At 34.1% G+C, this 18,801-nt stretch overlaps 2 protein-coding genes and 1 non-coding gene across 14 annotated transcripts; all 3 read right to left on the bottom strand.

Moving 5' to 3' along the window:
* Positions 1–2,127: 2,127 nt before the first annotated feature.
* LOC132030284 (putative pentatricopeptide repeat-containing protein At1g12700, mitochondrial) lies at positions 2,128–8,992 on the bottom strand. Of its 12 annotated transcripts, none has more exons than XR_009408014.1 (6): positions 7,160–8,992; positions 7,021–7,075; positions 4,992–5,135; positions 3,038–3,118; positions 2,715–2,826; positions 2,128–2,624 (listed from the first exon to the last, which is right to left on the bottom strand). XR_009408014.1 is itself a non-coding variant. In XM_059419852.1 (3 exons), exons 1-2 carry the CDS (start codon positions 8,938–8,940, stop codon positions 7,069–7,071), a joined length of 1,788 nt encoding a protein of 595 aa, XP_059275835.1. In that variant the 5' UTR covers positions 8,941–8,992; the 3' UTR covers positions 5,438–6,225; positions 7,021–7,068. The 12 variants fall into 12 exon arrangements, 4 of the variants coding, with proteins under 4 accessions (XP_059275835.1, XP_059275834.1, XP_059275837.1 ...); XR_009408015.1 differs by having other exon boundaries at positions 4,992–5,129; XR_009408020.1 differs by having other exon boundaries at positions 8,907–8,955.
* LOC132032219 (U6 spliceosomal RNA) lies at positions 2,213–2,311 on the bottom strand. The gene has a single exon (XR_009408369.1). It is a non-coding gene; the product is annotated as a U6 spliceosomal RNA (small nuclear RNA).
* Positions 8,993–11,194: 2,202 nt separating the features above from the next.
* On the bottom strand, positions 11,195–17,337 carry LOC132030285 (calcineurin B-like protein 1). The gene is made up of 9 exons (XM_059419855.1): positions 17,086–17,337; positions 16,030–16,203; positions 15,549–15,631; positions 14,050–14,109; positions 13,656–13,764; positions 13,489–13,541; positions 12,014–12,094; positions 11,694–11,806; positions 11,195–11,611 (listed from the first exon to the last, which is right to left on the bottom strand). The coding sequence occupies exons 2-9, from the start codon at positions 16,106–16,108 to the stop codon at positions 11,548–11,550; spliced, it is 642 nt and encodes a 213-aa protein (XP_059275838.1). The 5' UTR covers positions 16,109–16,203; positions 17,086–17,337; the 3' UTR covers positions 11,195–11,547.
* Positions 17,338–18,801: the final 1,464 nt, after the last annotated feature.

Raw genomic sequence — 18,801 nt, 5'->3', positions numbered from 1 at the left:
AATTGATCGTAACCACAAGGTTTTAAAAGAAAATAAATGGAGGAGAAGGAGATCAAAAATTTGTAGTTAAAGTTAATGGCGAAGAGGCTGAAGAGAAGATATTATTTAAAGGCGAACACCATCATAGCTCCGGGAGGGATCTCAAGGACATAAGAAGTCAGTATAACGTGGATCACTTTCACGTTATACCCCCTTTGGTATGTAAATTTTTGGTCACTTTTTAAACTTTTATATCGCAGATTTTTATACCTCTTGGCTCCCGGACCGGGTGATTTGCACATATAAGATCTTTTAGTGTCACCTTTTAAATAAACATGTATGAAAAGAAATTCTGACGTCAATCTAAAATAGTTGACAGAAATCAAATGGGGGCACTCCAACACACCAATGACCGCAGCATAGTAACTTCAAGTTATATGCATAATAAGTAGGCGTTTGGCCATAAAAAAAAAACAAATGTTTTTCACTTTATTTGGAATTTTTGAAGTTGGAGTTGTTTTTTATTATAATTTTTGCAAACAATATTTTCACGTTTTAATGCATCGAAAGATAAAAATAAAAATATGGTTTTAGGTGCCAATCAAATTGCAAATACAACTTCCGTCAGATTTTAATTTTCATTGCCAAACACCAATTTTCAAATAAAGTGAAAACTTTTCCAAAAAAAGGTAGATAATTCTCATGGCCAAACGGGTAAGAAACTCGTTTTCTGGCCTAGGAAAATCGATATATCTAAGTAGGGTCAAGGGCGACCAAACATACATCCATTACCTGGTATGTAAAGTTGGCGAAATTCATAGCGTATGTAATTCATCAGCTATAACTAAAAATATTCTTTTTTTCTTTTAACCATATGTATTTGGTTCTTCTCAAAAAAAAAGAAAACTCATTTTATTCCGAACTCTGAGTTGCTGCATCTCACACCGGCTTTTGTCCAGTTCTACGTTTTATGCGAGCTTCGGCCTTTTTGAAACATTTAAAATTAGGCTATTAATGTCGGTCTTATTCTTTCTTTTATTCAAATTATTAAGGGTGTGTTTGGTATGAAATAAGAATCACAGAAAATTACTTTCTTGAAAATGCTTCTCTTAAATAAAGTAAATTTCTTACATATCTTTTGATATTTAATAAAAACAGAAAATAATATCTTAAAAGCAATTTATATAATATAGAGTTGTTATTACTATGAAGCGGAGATGGAGGATAGGAGTGCGAGAAAGGATGGAGACTATAGGGGTGAAGGTGGAAGTGGATTGTGTTGGAGGGTAAAAAAGATACAATTGAGGCGGGATGCCATTACAGAACTTGTTTTCCCAACTTTCCCTGAAAATTTATTCTCCTTATTTTATAAGAAACTTATTTATTCGGGTCCCCCACACTGTGGGATTTCGCTGAGTATGTTATTGTTGTTGTTGTTATTTATTCAGGTCATTCGCACAAATGCACTTATTCGGGGGTGGTTTTTAATTTTTGATCCTCAAATTCTGAGATTCTGGGTTCAAAACCCATCAAAGCTTAAAAAAAATCGCAAGGCAGAATTTCGTAGAAAATAAGCTTATTCGGGCAAAAATTAGGCTTTAAATTCGGTAGAATCTCAACAAAGACAAAAAAAAAAATTGCAAGGCAAGTCATGCCTTAAGGCGTAGTTTCTATATAGAAGTGAAGTTATGCCTTAAGGCATAACTTAACCCCTTGTCCGACATAACTTCTGCTTTAGGCATAACTTAAAACTACACAAATTATGTCCTATAAGGCTTAACTTGAAACTACAGCATAACTAAGTTAGGCTTTATAAGGGTTAACTTTCGTGAAACCTTACCTTGAGAAATTATTATTTTTCACCTAGCCCGAAGTCAATCCAGTAACCTGCGTATTTTCGGCCACTTTTTAGTAAAAGGAAAAATTAAAGACGGCAATTTGAGGGGCAACACTTAAAAGACCAGCACGTTTGAAGGACAATCCGCGCAAAAAAAATGTAAATATTCTTCAAGGAAAAATATTTTAAAAAGAAATTGACCAGACATGAAAATATTAAAATATATTCTCTAGTAAATATTTTCCTCCGTTCCAAAGACACCATTACCCTTCCACTTTTATCTAATTTAGAGGGGAACAAGGGAACAATGAAAACCTTGTCAATCAAAGGTTTATTAAGTCATAACTTAAATGTGTCACTATCTGATAAACTTCTATCATATGCGTTACTTTGGCAACAAAATGTGGACATTTCTTTGATTGTTCGTGTCATCCTTGGGCAAGAATCATAATCTTCCCTGTATCGTTCCAATTTATCAGATGTGCGCAAAAAGACAGCCTTTAATAACACATGCATTACAATCATCTTGTAAAGGGATAGCTAGATAAAAACCGCACAATAACTAGAACTAATATTGACCTCACTATCCTGCACACTATCTATCGGCAGGCTTGGCAATGATAAAATCACTTTGCAGTAGGAGGCTGGCATCCTCTTTACGCAACGTGATACACTTAGTATTACATCAGCTCAAATTTCCTGTAATCTAAAACAAGACCAAAACTCGAACAACATTTCCTAGTGTTATGTAGCAACTTCATCAACATCAGAATGGAATACGAAACTAGGAAGAATAGTTGTAATATCCCTGCAGAAAACATTAATCTCATCAGACAACGAAAATATCAGCCAAGGTGTTTCTGATATATCAGTTGAGAAACTACGGTTAGCTGGTTACCTTAGATAGGAAGTGTCATTATTTTTAGTAGTGAAGGATTTCTACCCACAAAAATCCGCCATTCAGACTTGTCAATCTTTCCGTCCTGATTTGAGTCTGCTTCCATAAAAGTCTACATAAAGAGGTAAACAATCTATAGTTATTCAAAATTCCACGAGATCGATAAAAGCAAGAAAACAGTTCCATGAATGAAAACTGCCATCTCCCACTGACACAAAATGCATTGGCCTCTTAACCTTGGGGCCTCTTCTTAGACAGAATGATAAAGGTTTCTATGGTTGTGTCTAGGACAATGGAATTTAATTAGCCATTTAGTAAATTACCTTATCAAGTATAGCCTCTATGGTCTCATCAGCCAACTTCATCTCAGACTCCCATAGAAGTGCAATCAATATTTGTTTAACCTGCCAAAAAATTTGCAGATAATTAAAAAACCTGCACATATTTCACAATAGAAACAAAAAATCAATTATTGCATTGTAATCTTGGCATAAACCTTCATCAAACATAGATGTCACAAGTAAATAGACAAAAGACCTACTGCTTCCAAGTCCCAAGATAGCTGCAAAGAACTTCAAGAGAAGGGGGGAAAGCATAGTGATGGTATTTAAGGCGAGCCAAAGCCACCCAATAAAGACGAGTGTTAAACGGCTGGAAATGCCTCAGTAAAGTCTTGTACAAAAGCTTTGGTTACAAGGTAAGGTAAATTGTACAGAAGTTTTTTAATTCCTTTTCTGATAAGTACGTATTGTCTGGAAGATAATACAACTTAAAATAAAGCAGAAAGCAACTGAAGAATAGACCAGGTGGAAGAGTGAAAATTGAATGGTATCCCATACCTAGAAAGAAAAACTCTAGTTGCCCTCTGATACTATCAATGCTACTGTTTCAGTTAAAGTATCACATTAGTTGAGGGCGTAAACTGTAAATTGTAGTCCAATCTACAATACTAGGTGTGAGCCCACCTGCTCCAACCATGGTGGGCAGATAACATGTGCTTGTGAGCTAGACTGTATGTCCAATTAATTAGTCTAGGTATGCACAAACTGACCCAAACACCACCAATATAAATGAAGCTTCAGTCAACTACAACCATGCAGTTTAAGCGAATATTTTATAACTTCCAAGAACCCTTCCTTTTCTTATAACAATGGAGTTCAAGCCAACTTTTGCATATCTCGACTAATCCATTGAATACCTCCTACCTCTCACCAATATAGGTACAGTTCCCTGGGACCTATGTGTATAATATGACAGACCACACGAAACTCAATATCTAGGAAAAGAAAATTATATTGATCTTTTTGATAAAAAAGAAAAATTAAGTAATTATATAACAACATGGTCACTATTTTATACAATTAAATTTCCTCCAAAGAGAACTGTGAGACATTATGTAATGCTGAAAGACATGCAAACAAAGCCCAAGTATGATACTTCAGCTGTCTACTGCACTACGGTTTTAGTAAATACCTTTACAAGAACCTCAAGTATGGGATGTGACAGAAAAGCAAAACTAAATATCTAGGGAAGTAAATAACTTTCATGCCCAAGAACAATGACAACATAAGACAACAAGACTCCCATTAGGGCATTGCCAAGGAAACTTGACGTAAAATTACGTATAATTAGAATCTTCAATTGTTTGTTTTTCTATCTTTTTTTTGTCAACTAAATAAATAACGTAGAGGTCACGGATTCAAATCGGGAAATAGCTTCTTATCAAAATGCAAGGTAAGGATTCGTAATTCATACAATTGACCCAATGTGGTCCAATCCTTCCCTGGGCATAGCCGGAGCTTAGTGCGCCGCCTACCCTTTTTAAACTAAAGAATACATACACCAGGTAGTTATCCTTCCACGTTAAACGATAGAAAAATAGCCATCAAATAGTCCAAGCATATCCATGCCAAACTAATTGATGCTCAGATAACTAAATAATTTGATTTATCGAATAGACACTAGTTTCTCCATGCCATAAAATTTTAATTACCACAATAGCTGACCTCAACTAGTTTGTCATTGAGGCTAAGTGAATAGATACAAAAAGGCATTTTCATATAGCTTGATTGACAGCAATATAGAACCATACCAACAACAAAGGCTAGGCCTTAATCACAAATTAAACCACTTAAAGTTGTCTATATGAATCTTATATATCCATTCGGCTCTATTCAGACTCATTCATTTCAACATGGGTAAGAAAATATGTTTGTTTACAAGTAAGAATTTGCAGATCAAACCAATTCAAAACTGTGAAAAAGGCCCATATTTTACCTTGAAACCGCAGCTGCAACAGCTCCAGCCCATAGCTGCTTAGTAGTATTCAAAGCAGCACCACCGCTTAGCACCTTCTTCTCCTCCACCTTTTCAACTTCCCGACACGTTCCAACTTCACCCTCCCGTACGTAATCTCTAATACTAACAGATTTTGACGTAATAAGAAAGATGCCGTCAATACTAACAGATAACTGGTCAATGTATTAATTGGCCACAGAAGAATATAATAAGCGCGGCCACCACCCCTTGGACATGTAGCAGTAAGAGTGCTTGTTCTTCCATCTTTTAATTTCTTAGTTTTATAGAAACCATGAGAAAACAAGAAGCCCAAAGGTTCTCACTCTGTTTTCTTTATTTTTCTTTCAACAATCAAATACTACAAGCAGCAATTATTACATGTTAAACCAAGTCCGTGCTATTAGGAGTTAGGAGTTAGGACACAATTTCATTCTTCAGCAATCAAGCCTAGCTATCATCCTTGGATAAATAGAGAAACCAAATACAACAGTTCCAGAGGGTAATAAAGGAAGAAAAGGAGCCACTCTCAACAATTACAAACCATTTTCTTGAATTCCTATACACAAAAGAAAGCATTTTGATACCTATTGACACTACCATGAGTTATGGAAAATTTCAGAGAATAACATTTGGCTCCAAATCGGTTAGAAGCCATTACACTGAATAAGAATTCCCAGATTACACTGTCAAAGTATCGTATTACTACTGTTAGAGTATCTATCATTATCAATGGTTTTTCCCTAATCAGACAGGTCCAAGGCAAGGTGATCCAGTCTCGCAAAACCTTTTTATTCTTGTTTGTCTTTTCATTGAGACGTCTATCATTCCTCTCCATCCAAATGGACCAGAAAAGGCAGGAAGGAATAGCAGTTGTGTAGTGCTTGTTGTCCCTTGATGAAGACTGCTCGTATCAGCTGCTCAGTGCAAGTTTAATGCATCCTGGCATGACCCACAAAATAGTAAGAAAGATTCTCCAGATCTCTCTAGTGAAGCAGTGGGTGATTTACCGATTCATTGACACTTCCACACAAAAAGCATCAGCTGACAGCCGCACAAAAACGCTTCCTCTTTTTGCAAGGTGTCATGGGTTAAACACGTGAAACAGGTGGCTGTCGGAGCTGCAATTGTTCTCCACAGCCAGTCCGGTTAAATGCCTCCCAAGTAAACTTACTGTCTATCTGAAACTTCCACCACAGTAAGTCAGCAACCTGATCTTGAGAGACAGCCTCCAATTTCAGCAGCAATTCATTTACATCTTCAAATTCCCAATCAAATAGGCGGGACCAATGAACTTTACTTTGACAATATTACTATTCTATGAAAATGTCAATTCCCAATAAGCATCCAGCATTCTTGGATCATATATAACAACAACATCATACCCAGTGTGGTCCCACAAGTGGGGTTTGGGGAGGGTAGAGTGTAACGCAGACCTTACCCCTACCTTGTGTGAGGTAGAGAGGCCTCTTGGATCATATATAAGCTTCCAAAGATATATTCTTAAATAATTTTGTATATGATGTTGACCATTCATCTATAGTATTACCCTATCAGATTCAAACTTGTTTCATTTCAATTTCAGGAAAACCAAAACTATTCATACTATATGGTTCAGGCAGAGGCATGGGGTTGATCTTGTCATGAGCTCAGGTGTTCCATTTATGGATGATGTAAATATGACTTTTAGAAACTACCAAAAAAATTGTTCCTGTAGCAACTTCTAAGTTAAAGGCAGTTGTTATTGACTCTTAAAAAGACAGAAAATGATAACACCTGAAGTCTGAAGATAACAATTAAAAATATAAAAAAAATAACTTAAGATAACTAAATAGCACTGAAGATGATATTACTAGACTTATAACGTGTACACATAAGGAAACTCACCATTATTACTATTTTTTTAAACTGGTATGGTCACCATTTGGTCTGATATTAAGAGTGCAATAACATTTGATTTCTATGAGAAAGAAGACCTGATAAAAAACTCAAAATATCAAAATTGAAGTACCTCCTCGATAGGCCTGCCTAGAAAACTCAAGCAGCATTCTGATTGCCATCAGCTTCTGCAATTGCATTGGAAGGGATAAGAAGGAAATTGTAACACAACCCTAGCGTAGTCGAATAAACCAAGCGAAAGAAATATTCACTTATTATTTTTCAAGTGAAGCTCTGGTATCATCTCAACCACGGAAGGATTCTCCCTTATAACGTTTATCAAAAACTCAGTTGTAGTTGCATCAAATGAGAACCCCTTTCCAGCCATTACCTTCATGAAAGTTTCCATTTCACTAATTCTGTTGCACCTGAGAAATCCTTGCACAATAACATTGTAAGTGACATTGTTTGGTAAGCAACCGTTGTCTTCCATTTTTCTTAAAATATCTTTAGCTTCATCAAACAACCCTTCAAGACAAAATCCATTTATCATAGCAGTGTATGTTCTCACATCCGGAAGCAATCCAATGAAAGAAAGCTTCTCAAAAATCGAACGAGCTTTGTCGAGTTTACCATTTTTGCCTAATCCACTAATGATAATATTGTAGAATACAATATTGGTATTTTCTCTCTTTCTTTCCAACTTATTAAAGAGTGACATAGCCTTTTCAACAAGTCCGTACTTAAAATAACCATTGAGCAAAGTGCAATGAGTGTATATATTAGGTATGGGGCCCGCAGATAGCATCTCGGCATAAATTTTTTCAGCATCGCCAATTCTTCCAACTTCAAAAAGACCTTGCAAGATAGTAGTGTAGGTAAAAGTATCAGACTTTGATCCCTTTTGAGAAATTTCACCAAATAATTGCATGGCCTCAACCAATTTCTTTTTCTTACAATATCCATTTATTAGTATAGTATAACAAATAATGTCAGGCTCAATGCACTTATCTATCATGATATCAAAAATGCTTCTCGCTCTATCCATTTGACCACGCAAACAATATCCATCCATTATCGCATTGTAAGTGAATTTATCAGGATTTACACCTTTTCTTATCATATGTCTCATTACTTCCTCGGCATCTTCAACTTTTCCTTCTTTACAAAGTCCATCTGTCACTATGTTGAAGATGTGAACATTTGGATAAATATTAAGGTTCACCATCTCAGAGAACAAAGTCCTAACCTTGTCCCACTGACCAAGCTTACAGAAACCATCAATCAATGAACTATACGTGACTATGTCAGGAGAAATGCCTTTCTGCTTCATCTCGTTCAAAAGGTTTATAGCAATATCTAAGTTTCTATCTTTGCAGAGGCCATCTATGACGATGTTGTAGTTAACTATGTTGGGCTTAGTGTTCCCTTGTTCCATTAACCGGAGCAAACTTAAAGTTTTTTGAGTATGACCCTTTTTGCTGAGCCCATTCATGACAGTTGCATACATGACTTCATCGGGCTCACAAATCTTCTCTCTCACCAACTTCTTAAACAACTCAACTGCATCTTTGACCTTATTTTCGGCAAAAAATCCCCTAATTAGGGTAGTAAAGGTGATGTCATTAAACAAAATGCCAGTCTTCAAGTAAATGGGTAACACCGAAAATCCATAATCAGCACGATGCATTAGGCAATAATTGTTAATCACGATATTCAAGATGAAATCATTAATGGGGATACCTAATTTCTGCATTTCTTGAAAAAGAGAAATGACAGAAGAATAATGCTTCATATTTAGCATAGTTTTAAATAATTGACTGAAGACAAGAAGTGAAGGAAGAGGCTGTGTTGTAACCATTTGATGGAAGAGAGTAACAGCATCATCTAAACACTTGACCTTCTCAAAATTAATGTTTAACCCAAGTTTACCCTTTACTGAAATGGATTTATTACTATGACATGAAGAATAAGCTCTAATAGTTGTTGTAGTAAAGAAAGAGATAAAGGGAATAATACCATTGTGAGGGCAAAGCAGAAAAATTCTCCTCATCTCTTTACTGAATTGCTGGTATTCTATTTGGTGTGCCCTGATTTTGGAAGAAATAGCAAATGAGCAAGTTGGGTCATATTAAATATAGAAAGCCAAACCCATTCATAAATACCCTGTCTTCCACTCTTTCACTTAAAAATATCCTAAATCCGACCCTTGTTCCAAAAAACACTTAAGATTTCATTTCAAATATTTCACTAACACTTTTAAAATTAACTCTTTGAAAAAGCCAAAACCAATAATAAATTTTCGTAATTTAAAAAAAAAACCTTATTAAAAAAATTCCAGATTTTTTTAAAAATTTCGTAATTGGTGAATAATAAAATTCCGTAATTTAAAAAAAATTATTTTTTAAAAAATTCCGTAATTTAAAAATTGTAATTGGTCAAAAAAAAAATTGATTTAAAAAAAAAATTCGCATTTAAAAAAAAATTCGCATTTTTTTAAAATTTGATTGGTCAACAAAAAATCCGGATTTTTTTAAAAATTCCGTAATTGGTCAATTAATTTGATTTAAAAAAAAAAAACGATTTTAAAAAAAAGATTTTTTTTAAATTGAATTTTATTATTGACCAATTACAAAATGCCATTTGGCTTTTTAAAAGAGTTAATTTTAAATAGTTTGAGGTATATTTGAGCCAAAAACAGGGTATTTTTTAGGTGCAAAAGTGAAAGGAAATTTTGAATAGGTTAGGGGTATTTATGAGCCTTTTCCGTATTAAATATAATACGAGTCAAAGCATATCATTACCAATTATAGGGTCAAAAATTTTCAATCTGTTCAAAACTTGTTTTGAGTCAAAATGAGTCAATTAACAATTCATAAACTCATACAAAAAAAATCCAAAATTCCATCCTTTTTTATTTTGCTTTAACAAATTTGGTGACTAACTAATATATTTATTCTTTTAAATTATTAGCTTACGTTCTTCCAGTCAAGAATTCTCATATTCAGAAAATGATGGTGGCAGAGATGAAAATGTTGTAATAGATGTGTGAGCATACGAGGAGAGATAGAATTAAAAATGAAGATACTCCTTTCATGAGCTAGCTTTTGGTTTGAGTTAGACCAATGTCCATTTCTTTATCATGGTATCTAAAGCTTTTATGTGTTTTAACTGATGATATATTTGTCAAAAAAATTTGTTTTTACATTTAAAGTGGCTAAACACTGAATTGTTTTAAAATCTTGCATAAAACTTAATTAGCGAGTACGATTTACCACCGAAGTTTACTTGCAACCCGACCTTATGAAAATCCATTTTATTTTTGTTGATTTTTTTTTCTCTTTTTTGCTTTTTGTGTAAAAGAACTCAATTTTTCTAGATATAAATATTCAAGTCATTATTAAACATAACATAAAGACAAAAAGTAATTTGAATATCCTTTAGGTAAATCAATTTGTGTTTTAATCATCTATTTCAATATTCTCTCCTAATTCAGAAGGCCATGGTAGTATAGTACTAGGTGCTACTTGATCAAATTATGCTAAAATATTCACAAGTTATGCTTGTTGTCTTGTAGTCAATGCATCTACAGTAGCTCTTGATTAATTTTCTTTCAAATCACCGCCTTTAATGTAAATTGGAAAAACTAGAAGATAAAAAGTTTAATTCAAATGTTCTAAGATAGTGTATGATTTCAACATGCCAAAAATTGTTTTGACAGTTTGATTAGCTTCAAATATTCTAAGATAGTGCTCCGTTGTTCCACTAATCAGAGTAAACTAAAAGGTTTTTAGGTATGGTTCCTTTTGCTAAGTCCATTTATGACAGTTGCATACATAATTTCGTAGAGCTCACAATTTTTTTCTCACCAACTTCTTGAACAATTCAACTGCATCATTTACCTTATTTTCATCAAAGAATCCCTTTATTAGGGCGATAAAGATGACATCACTAAATGAAATACCATTTTTCAAGTAAATAGGTAACACCGAAAATCAAAAAATTAGCATTTAAGATGACTCCATCAATTCAATACCCAATTTTTGCATTTTTCCAAAAAGAGAAAAGACGGCGGAGAAAAGTTTAGAGAAGACAACAACATAAGGAAGTGGCTGTGTTGTAGCCATTTAATGGAAGAGAGTCAGAGCATCATCTAAACAATTAAAAGTTCTCAAAATTGCTATTTCCTCCAAGTTTACCCTTTACTGAAATAGATGTATTACTATGGAATGAAGTAACTTAAATGTGACATTTATCTTCTAAACTTCTAAACATATGCATTACTATGGCAACAAAATATGGACACCTTCTTTGATTGTTCGTGTCATATTTGGCAAGAATCATAATCTTCTCTGTATCGTTCCAATGCACAAAAAGACAACCTTTAATAACACATGCATTACAATCATCTTGTAAAGGGACAGATAGATAAAAAGTGCACGATAACACATCTAATAGTGACCTCACTATCCTGCACACTATCTATCGGCAGGCTTGGCAATGATAAAATCACTTTGCAGTAGGAGGCTCGCGTCCTCCTCACCCGACGTGATACACTTAGCATTATCATTGAGCTCCTGTACTCTAAATAGACCAAAACTCGAAAAAACATTCCATGCATCTAATAAGCTAGACAAAAAGAAAAAGAATAATCCTAGTGTTATGTAGCAACTTCATCAACTTCAGAATGGAACACGAAACTAGGAAAAGTAGTAGTAATATCCCTGCGGAAAACATAAATCTCATCAGATGATGACAACATAAGCCATCCTATTCCAGATATATCCGTTGAGAAACTTTGGTTACCTTAGATAGGGAAGTGTCATTATCTTTAGTAGTGAAGGATTTCGGCCCACAAAAATCTGCCATTCAGATTTGTCAATCTTTCCATCCTGATTTGAGTCTGCTTCGACAAAAGTCTACATATAGAGATAACAATCTATAGTTATTCAAAATTCCATGAGATCGATAAAAGCAAGAGAACAGTTCCGTGAATAAGAATGCCCTCTCGGTGACACAAAATGAATCGGTCTCTTAACCTCGGGACCTCTTCTTAGGACAGAGTGATAGAGGTTTCTATGTCTATGTCTAGGACAGTGATTTTAATTAGTCATTTAGTAAATTACCTTATCAAGTATAGCCTCTATGGTGTCATCAGCCAACTTCATCTCAGACTCACATAAAAGTGCAATCAACATTTGTTTAACCTGCCAAAAATTTTGCAGATAATTAAAAAAAAAAAAAAAAAAACTGCACATGTATCACAGTAGAAACAAAAATTTAACTATAGCAATGTGTGATCTTGGCATAACTTTTTATCAACCTTCAAAGACACAAATAGATAGACCAAACCTACAGCCCCCGAGTCCCAAGATAGCTGCAAAGAACTTCTAGAGAAGGTGGGGAAAGCTACTGATTGTATTTAAAGCGAACCAAGGCACTCAGTAAAGATGGGTGTTAAATGGCTTGAAATGCCACAGTAAAGTCTTTTACAAAAGTTTCTTAATTCCTTTTTTGAAAAGCAACTGAAAAATAGAATAGGAATGGAAGTACTTCATCAAATATTAAAATAGAACAGGAATGGAAGAGTAAATATTGAATGGTATTCTATGCCTAGAAAGAAAAACTCAAGTTGCCCTCTGATACTATCATCGTCTCTGTTTCAGTTAAAGTCTCACTTAGTTGAGGGTGTCAATTGTAGTCTCTTTATAAGATGTGGAGTTAGGCCTAAGGCTCAAATTTCTCAATATAGTGTGGTATCAGAACAGGCAGATGTTCTGAGTTGTCCTGCTTTCACCCATTAGCAAAGAGAAATTTTCTTTTGAAAAGAATCAAGCATGTACATCTCTCCTGTGTGGTTTGCGAGCTATTGCACAGGAGCTGGGTTTATCCTGTGCGCACACCCAAAGGTTAACGGCTGCGGGTTCCCATGTCATCAAAAAAAAAAAAAAAAAAAAAAGAATCAAGCATGTACATGATAGGGCGTAGTGAAGACATAATAACAAAACTAAAAGTAGGATCTCTAATAACTTGAGCCTTTAGATTAGGTGGTCACATAGTTGAACATGTATCACAGCTAGACCCATCCATGATGTTGGGTTAATTATTACTGGATCCCATGTTAGGTTATCCATGCTTCATATGTCAACTACGTGCATTAGAATCCCAAGATTAGTTGAGGGCTATAAGTGATCATATCTTTATATGGTGCTAGCTTTTGAGTTGAGTTACGCTCAGAGTCTATTTTCCTAACAGCTTCATACTCATTTTCTGGTGGAAAAAAGATAAGTGAGCTGTATTCAACCCTTTGTGTGTGGTCATAAAATACCTCAAAGTGATTATCCACTGTTAAAAGTGCAAAAGGAAAAGAAGATTTTTCGGCTTTTTAACTATCAACCGCAGAAAATTTGGGGAGCACTGATAACTAACACGGAGGGGATCTTATTCATGCAACAGATAGCACTCATTCAGTCCGAGAAAGGAATTAGGCAACATGACAGACACAACTCGAACTCTTCAGCAAGTCAAACATTAATGAGATGCCTACATATAGTTGCTTTTCCGCATAGAAACAAGGAGAAAGTATGTAAGAAAAGAATACCTCCTCCCTCTCAATGAACCCTGTGCCATCTAGATCATATAGCCTAAACGAAACTGCATGGCAGGGAAAATTTGAGTTTCAATATAAATACTTTTATGCTAATAATGCTGTAAATTGAACAAGTCAAACCGCCAAAGAACTATATTGTTATCTTTTCTTTAACTTACAATTGACCTTCTCTTCTTGTGGGGCATTGGGGTGGAAGACATGAAGTCCCCTCACGAAATCACCAAAGTCAATGAGCCCTTTTTGCTTCACATCAAAGAGATTGAAAATCTACGAGCAGAGAGTTCCAAAGGGAAATTAATATCCCAAAATTCAATAAAATTTAGTAGCTGTTCATGCAAAAATATACATTAGCTCAATATGTTGCCAACTTCGCACATCCTATAATCACCGGAATTATGATACCAGTATCAATATGGGTGTTTCTTATATATATATATATATATATGCCTACCTGAGCAACTGTAATATAGAATGCTCTAAATCTCTTAAAGAGCTAATCAATCAGTACTATACCAAACAGAACTGAAGCAAAGAATCAGTGACGTATCATACCTGATTTGCAAAGAGGTTTTCTTTCTTTCTGTTCTTGAATAAAGCCAACTGAAATTCTTCCTGCACATCCACCGAGATTTTTCCATGTATAAGAACTATATTTATATTTTGGTAATTAACAATCAAAAGTAAATATATAACACAAGTTCAGTAATATCACAGTTACATTGTTCCAGAGAGTACTGCACTAGATTATATTATGCTGAATTTGCAGTAAGCTAAAAGATTGCAAACAAAACTAGAATATTTTGGTAACCTTGCTGGTCAGAATTACATTTAGTTAAATGTGCTTGTGGGCTATACAGGATGTTCAGTCAATTAGTCAAGGTGTGCACAAACTTGACCCAAACACCACCAATATAAAATAAAGATGCTTCAGTCAAATACTACCATGCAGTTTAAGCAAATATTTTTTTGGTGATAACCGTGGTCTCAGTCACAGCTAGCTTGCGCGCACCTCGACAATTCCACAGGGCACCAACTAACTCCTACTAGGACAGATACCCGGTAACTATGTCCACCAAATCTTGGACAGATGGGAAAAAATCATCTAGTGTTTTTATCTCCGCTGGAATTGAACTCGAGGCCTCATGGTTCCTAACCCACTTCATTGACCACTAGGCCACACCGTTTGGTACTAGTTTAAACAAATATTTTGTAACTTCCAAGAATCTTTTTTTTTTTTTTTTTTTTTAGCAATGAAACTTCCAAGGACCTTTCATTTTTAATAACAATGGAATTCAGGTCAATCTTTGTCTTTGCACATCTGGATTAATTATCTGATACCTGGTACCTCCCACCAATAAGGTACAATTACCAAGGACCTTAAGTGTATATAATATAACATACCACAAAAAACTCAATAGCTCGGAAAAGAAAATTGTATTTATTGTTTTGATAAAAGAGAAGAAAAAAATTAATTATATAACAACATGGTCACATTAATATAGTCAAATTTCCTCCAAAGAGAATAGACTGTGCGACATTATGTAATGCTGAATATGTAGTAAGCTGAAAGACAAGCAACGAAAGCCCAAGTATGATGCTTCAGCTGTTTACTGCACTATGATCTTGGCAAATACCTTTGCAAGAACCTCAGGTAGGGGATGTAACAGAAAAGCAAAACTAAATTATCTTTGAAAGTAAATAACTTTCACCCATGCCCGAGAACAATGACAATAAAAGAAGCTTTCTCAATGCTTTTCCTTCAATAAATGCTTGTTCAGGCATACCCGTAAATAACAAATGCCTTCTCAATTTCTTGTCACCAAGCCAAAATATTCTCCAAAACCTACCGCTTTAAGCAATCAACTACAAATGAAAAAAAAGGAAAAGAAAAAAGAGAACATAACATTGCCTGGCTGATAGTCAAAGACACAGAAAACATATACTCTAGTAATGAAAGTAATAACTTTGAAAACTCATCTGAAAGGATCCACCAGGAACCACAACCTTACACTAAAAACAAACAACCAGATTCACCAGTTTAGTAGAATTACCTTGCTTATTAGCCCATCGTCAATTACCGAACTGCTAATACTCTTGAACAGCTCAAACAATGCTTCTACTTCACTAACACTAACTGCAAAAGCAGAAAACAAGGGAAAGGCAAACAAATAAATAAAGGAATGAGGGAGGGTTAGATACTAGAAACGAATATGGAAGTGCGTGGGGCAAAATATAAACACAAAAACGTTTTCTTTGAATAAGTGTAAGCACTACGACTGTCTAATGATTCAGCTCTCCGACATTAGGCAACTAAAACCAATAAGGAAAAATAAAATAAAACAGATGCTCCAAAACAACGCATGAACAATGTATATGGTTTTAGCACCTTAAAAATGGAAAGGAAATTCTAGATGGTACTTAGACTTCTCTTCAGAATCACTCTGATTGTTCATTACAAGACTTCAGTCACGAGACAAGTTCAAAACATATCACATAATACATACACACTTAAAGCATCAATAAGTAACTTACACGCTGTTTGTGACGCAAGGACTGTAGGATCTTCGTGTCCACGAAACTGCTTTTTCACCTTAGAACTAAAGCAGCCCATTTACCGGAGAATGGTGATCGAAGAGGAAGCACACGGACTAGACAAAACGCCTAGAAACCAGCTTCACTACAATATATCATCAAAACCATCTTAACCTTGCAAATTACACGAACCAAATACACAAACCAATGTACAAAACAATTAGTATATTAGCTTGGGTAAATCCTATATAACATATCTCTCCACACAACAAAAGATAGAAAAAGAATCAATTCCATAAATTTCTTATATTCTAAAGAAATGAATCTTGGGCAAACTCAACCCCAAAAGCTACTGCTGAGGTGAGATTATAGTTCATATACTCTACGGAGGCAATATACCCTTTCACCCACGATGTGGTACTCTTTAACATATATAACAAGTAACTCAACTTTAAACAAATGATACAATACAAAACTCATATTTTTCTCTCTTCAGTAACCTCATCCACATCTCATAAAGATCCAAGCTTTAGCCAAAAAAAATTGTTTTTTTAAGCACCAAAATCAGTATTTACTCGAAAATCATCACACCTACACAAAATAGATAGGAAAAACAGGGAAGAAAGGAAGATTAAGAACAAATACTGACAAATTAAATTATGATCCTATTAACAAGAATCAATCAGTAGAGTTAGGCATTACAAAGCTAAAATATTGTCCTAATTATCATTTAGCCCTACCCAAAGTCACACAAATCACCCCACCACCACCACCAAGAAGGTCACAAAAACCCTCCAAGTGAAATATCAAGAAAATCTTCACTTAAAACTCTCAATGAAAAAAAAAAAAAAAAAAAAAAGATCAAAACTTTAACATCAAAATCTTCAAATTTGATCTCAAATCCAAAAGGGTCCATAAATATCAATACTTTACACCACCAAATAAATATAACCTTTATTTTTTCCAAAAAAAAAAAAAAAAACACCCTCAGAAATCCAAGTACCTAAAAGAAAACATTAAAAAAAAAATCCAAAAAGAGGAAATTTAGAAACATACCAACAAAAGGGTTGGAGAGAAAAAACTAAAACTTGATAAGAGAAAAGAGGCAAACTTTCAGAGGGGTTTTGGGTAATCCAGGATTAAATGTGTGTGTATATATATGTATGCAGACTATATATACACACACACATCTAGACCTGTGATATGATCAACGGCTGTGATTGGTCACCAGAAAAGGAAAAAGAAAAAAGTAGCTCTTGAAAAAGAGAGAGAGATTGAACTTGAAACGGCTAAAGAGATGAAGATCAGAAAAGAGGGACAAAGAAAAACAAAACAGTGGGGTACGTGATGTACACGCGCACTTATAAGAGCGTGGAAGTGAACTGATTTCCACGTGGACAATTTGTCGGGACTTTAGATACATGGCAGAAAAAAAAAGAGTTAGAAATAAAATTAGAAATAGAATCTCTATTAGTAATTCGAAATTATGAGGCGTGTAAATGAAAAAGATTTTAAGACCTCTAACAAAATAAAGGAGGATGAATTTTATATTTTATATATCCCGACACAATATTTGATTATTTATACTCCTTTTGTGTCTTTATGTTACATTTTTTATTTTTCGATATTCAAACTGCTTGAACTTTGATCAATATTTTATGATATATTTTTTCATCACATTGATTCGAAAAAAGTTTCAATTTATAGTACTTTTCGTGTAGTTTTCAAATTTATAAATTTTAATCTTAAGATATTAAGTTAATCCAATCCAATTTAATTTTAAAATTTAGTTAAATTGATGCTCGAAAAGCAAAAAATGTCATACAAATGGACGGAGAGAGTATTAGTCTTCAAAGAATACTAAAAGTGCCTATTCGGATTTTATTTGAACAAGTATGTCGTGTGGATTGGTTTGGAATAATTGGTTTTGGGAAAGGATTGCATTTCGCTCTGATTTGTAAAATGGAGTGCACCTTTTTGAGAATTACTAAGGCCCGTTTGCCCATGGATATCAAAAAAAAAAAAAAAAAAAAAACACTTTTTTTGAAATTTTGGAGTTAGAGTTGGAGTTGGCCATAGTTTTTGAAATTATAGTTTTTGGTAAAATGTAGTTGTAGAAAAGTGAAAAAAATTGAAAAATAAGTTTTTTGAGTTTTTGATATTCGGAATGCAACTTGATTGTATTCGGAATTATAATTGCCAGGCTTATTTGAAAAGTGAAAAAAAAATCCGGAATAAAGTGAATAATTCTTATGGCAAAAAGCCTACTAAAACTCTAAATAATGATAACTCTTTTATTAATTGGGGTATCTATGGTTTTCAAGAAACCGACTTAACCAATCGAATCGTATCGTACCGAATTGCTTTTTAGGTATTTTTAAATAAAACTGACGATTTTTAAATAAATTTATAACCGTATCAAATAATTAGGTTGGTGTTTAGTTTTATAAAAACAAATCGAAAAGATACCGAACCGTACCGAATAAGTTTATATGTGTAAAATATATTCTGTATATTAAATTTAAATATTAAGAAATTGTCCTTGGGTTTTGGGATGATGAAACGACTATAAGCCGGCAAAATAATCAACACCTAAATTTCCAACGTTGAAACCTATTATACTACTCCAATTAAAATTAAATTAATTCTAGCTTCTCGAGTAGTAACTAGCTTGTAAGATACAAGGTATTTCAACGATCTTGGATAGAAAGCTACAAAATATTAGATATCTTTCTTCTCGAATGATTTTAAATTTATCTTATTGGATACTTA

The sequence above is a fragment of the Lycium ferocissimum genome, chromosome 9 (genome assembly GCF_029784015.1).
Source record: "Lycium ferocissimum isolate CSIRO_LF1 chromosome 9, AGI_CSIRO_Lferr_CH_V1, whole genome shotgun sequence".
NCBI classification, from domain to species: domain Eukaryota; kingdom Viridiplantae; phylum Streptophyta; class Magnoliopsida; order Solanales; family Solanaceae; genus Lycium; species Lycium ferocissimum.
Note: the sequence above shows the minus strand (reverse complement) of the source record. Positions and strands in the feature narration are given on the sequence as shown.

Coding starts and splice junctions, on each gene's coding strand:
- LOC132030284 (XM_059419850.1), bottom strand. CDS start 8,940: ATGAGGAGAATTTTTCTGCTTTGCCCTCACAATGGTATTATTCCCTTT.
- LOC132030285 (XM_059419855.1), bottom strand. CDS start 16,108: ATGGGCTGCTTTAGTTCTAAGGTGAAAAAGCAGTTTCGTGGACACGAA. Junction 14,110..15,548: donor ACGATGGGCTAATAAGCAAG/GTAATTCTACTA, acceptor GTGGATGTGCAG/GAAGAATTTCAGTTGGCTTT. Junction 11,612..11,693: donor ATGACACTTCCCTATCTAAG/GTAACCAAAGTT, acceptor TGTTTTCCGCAG/GGATATTACTACTACTTTTC.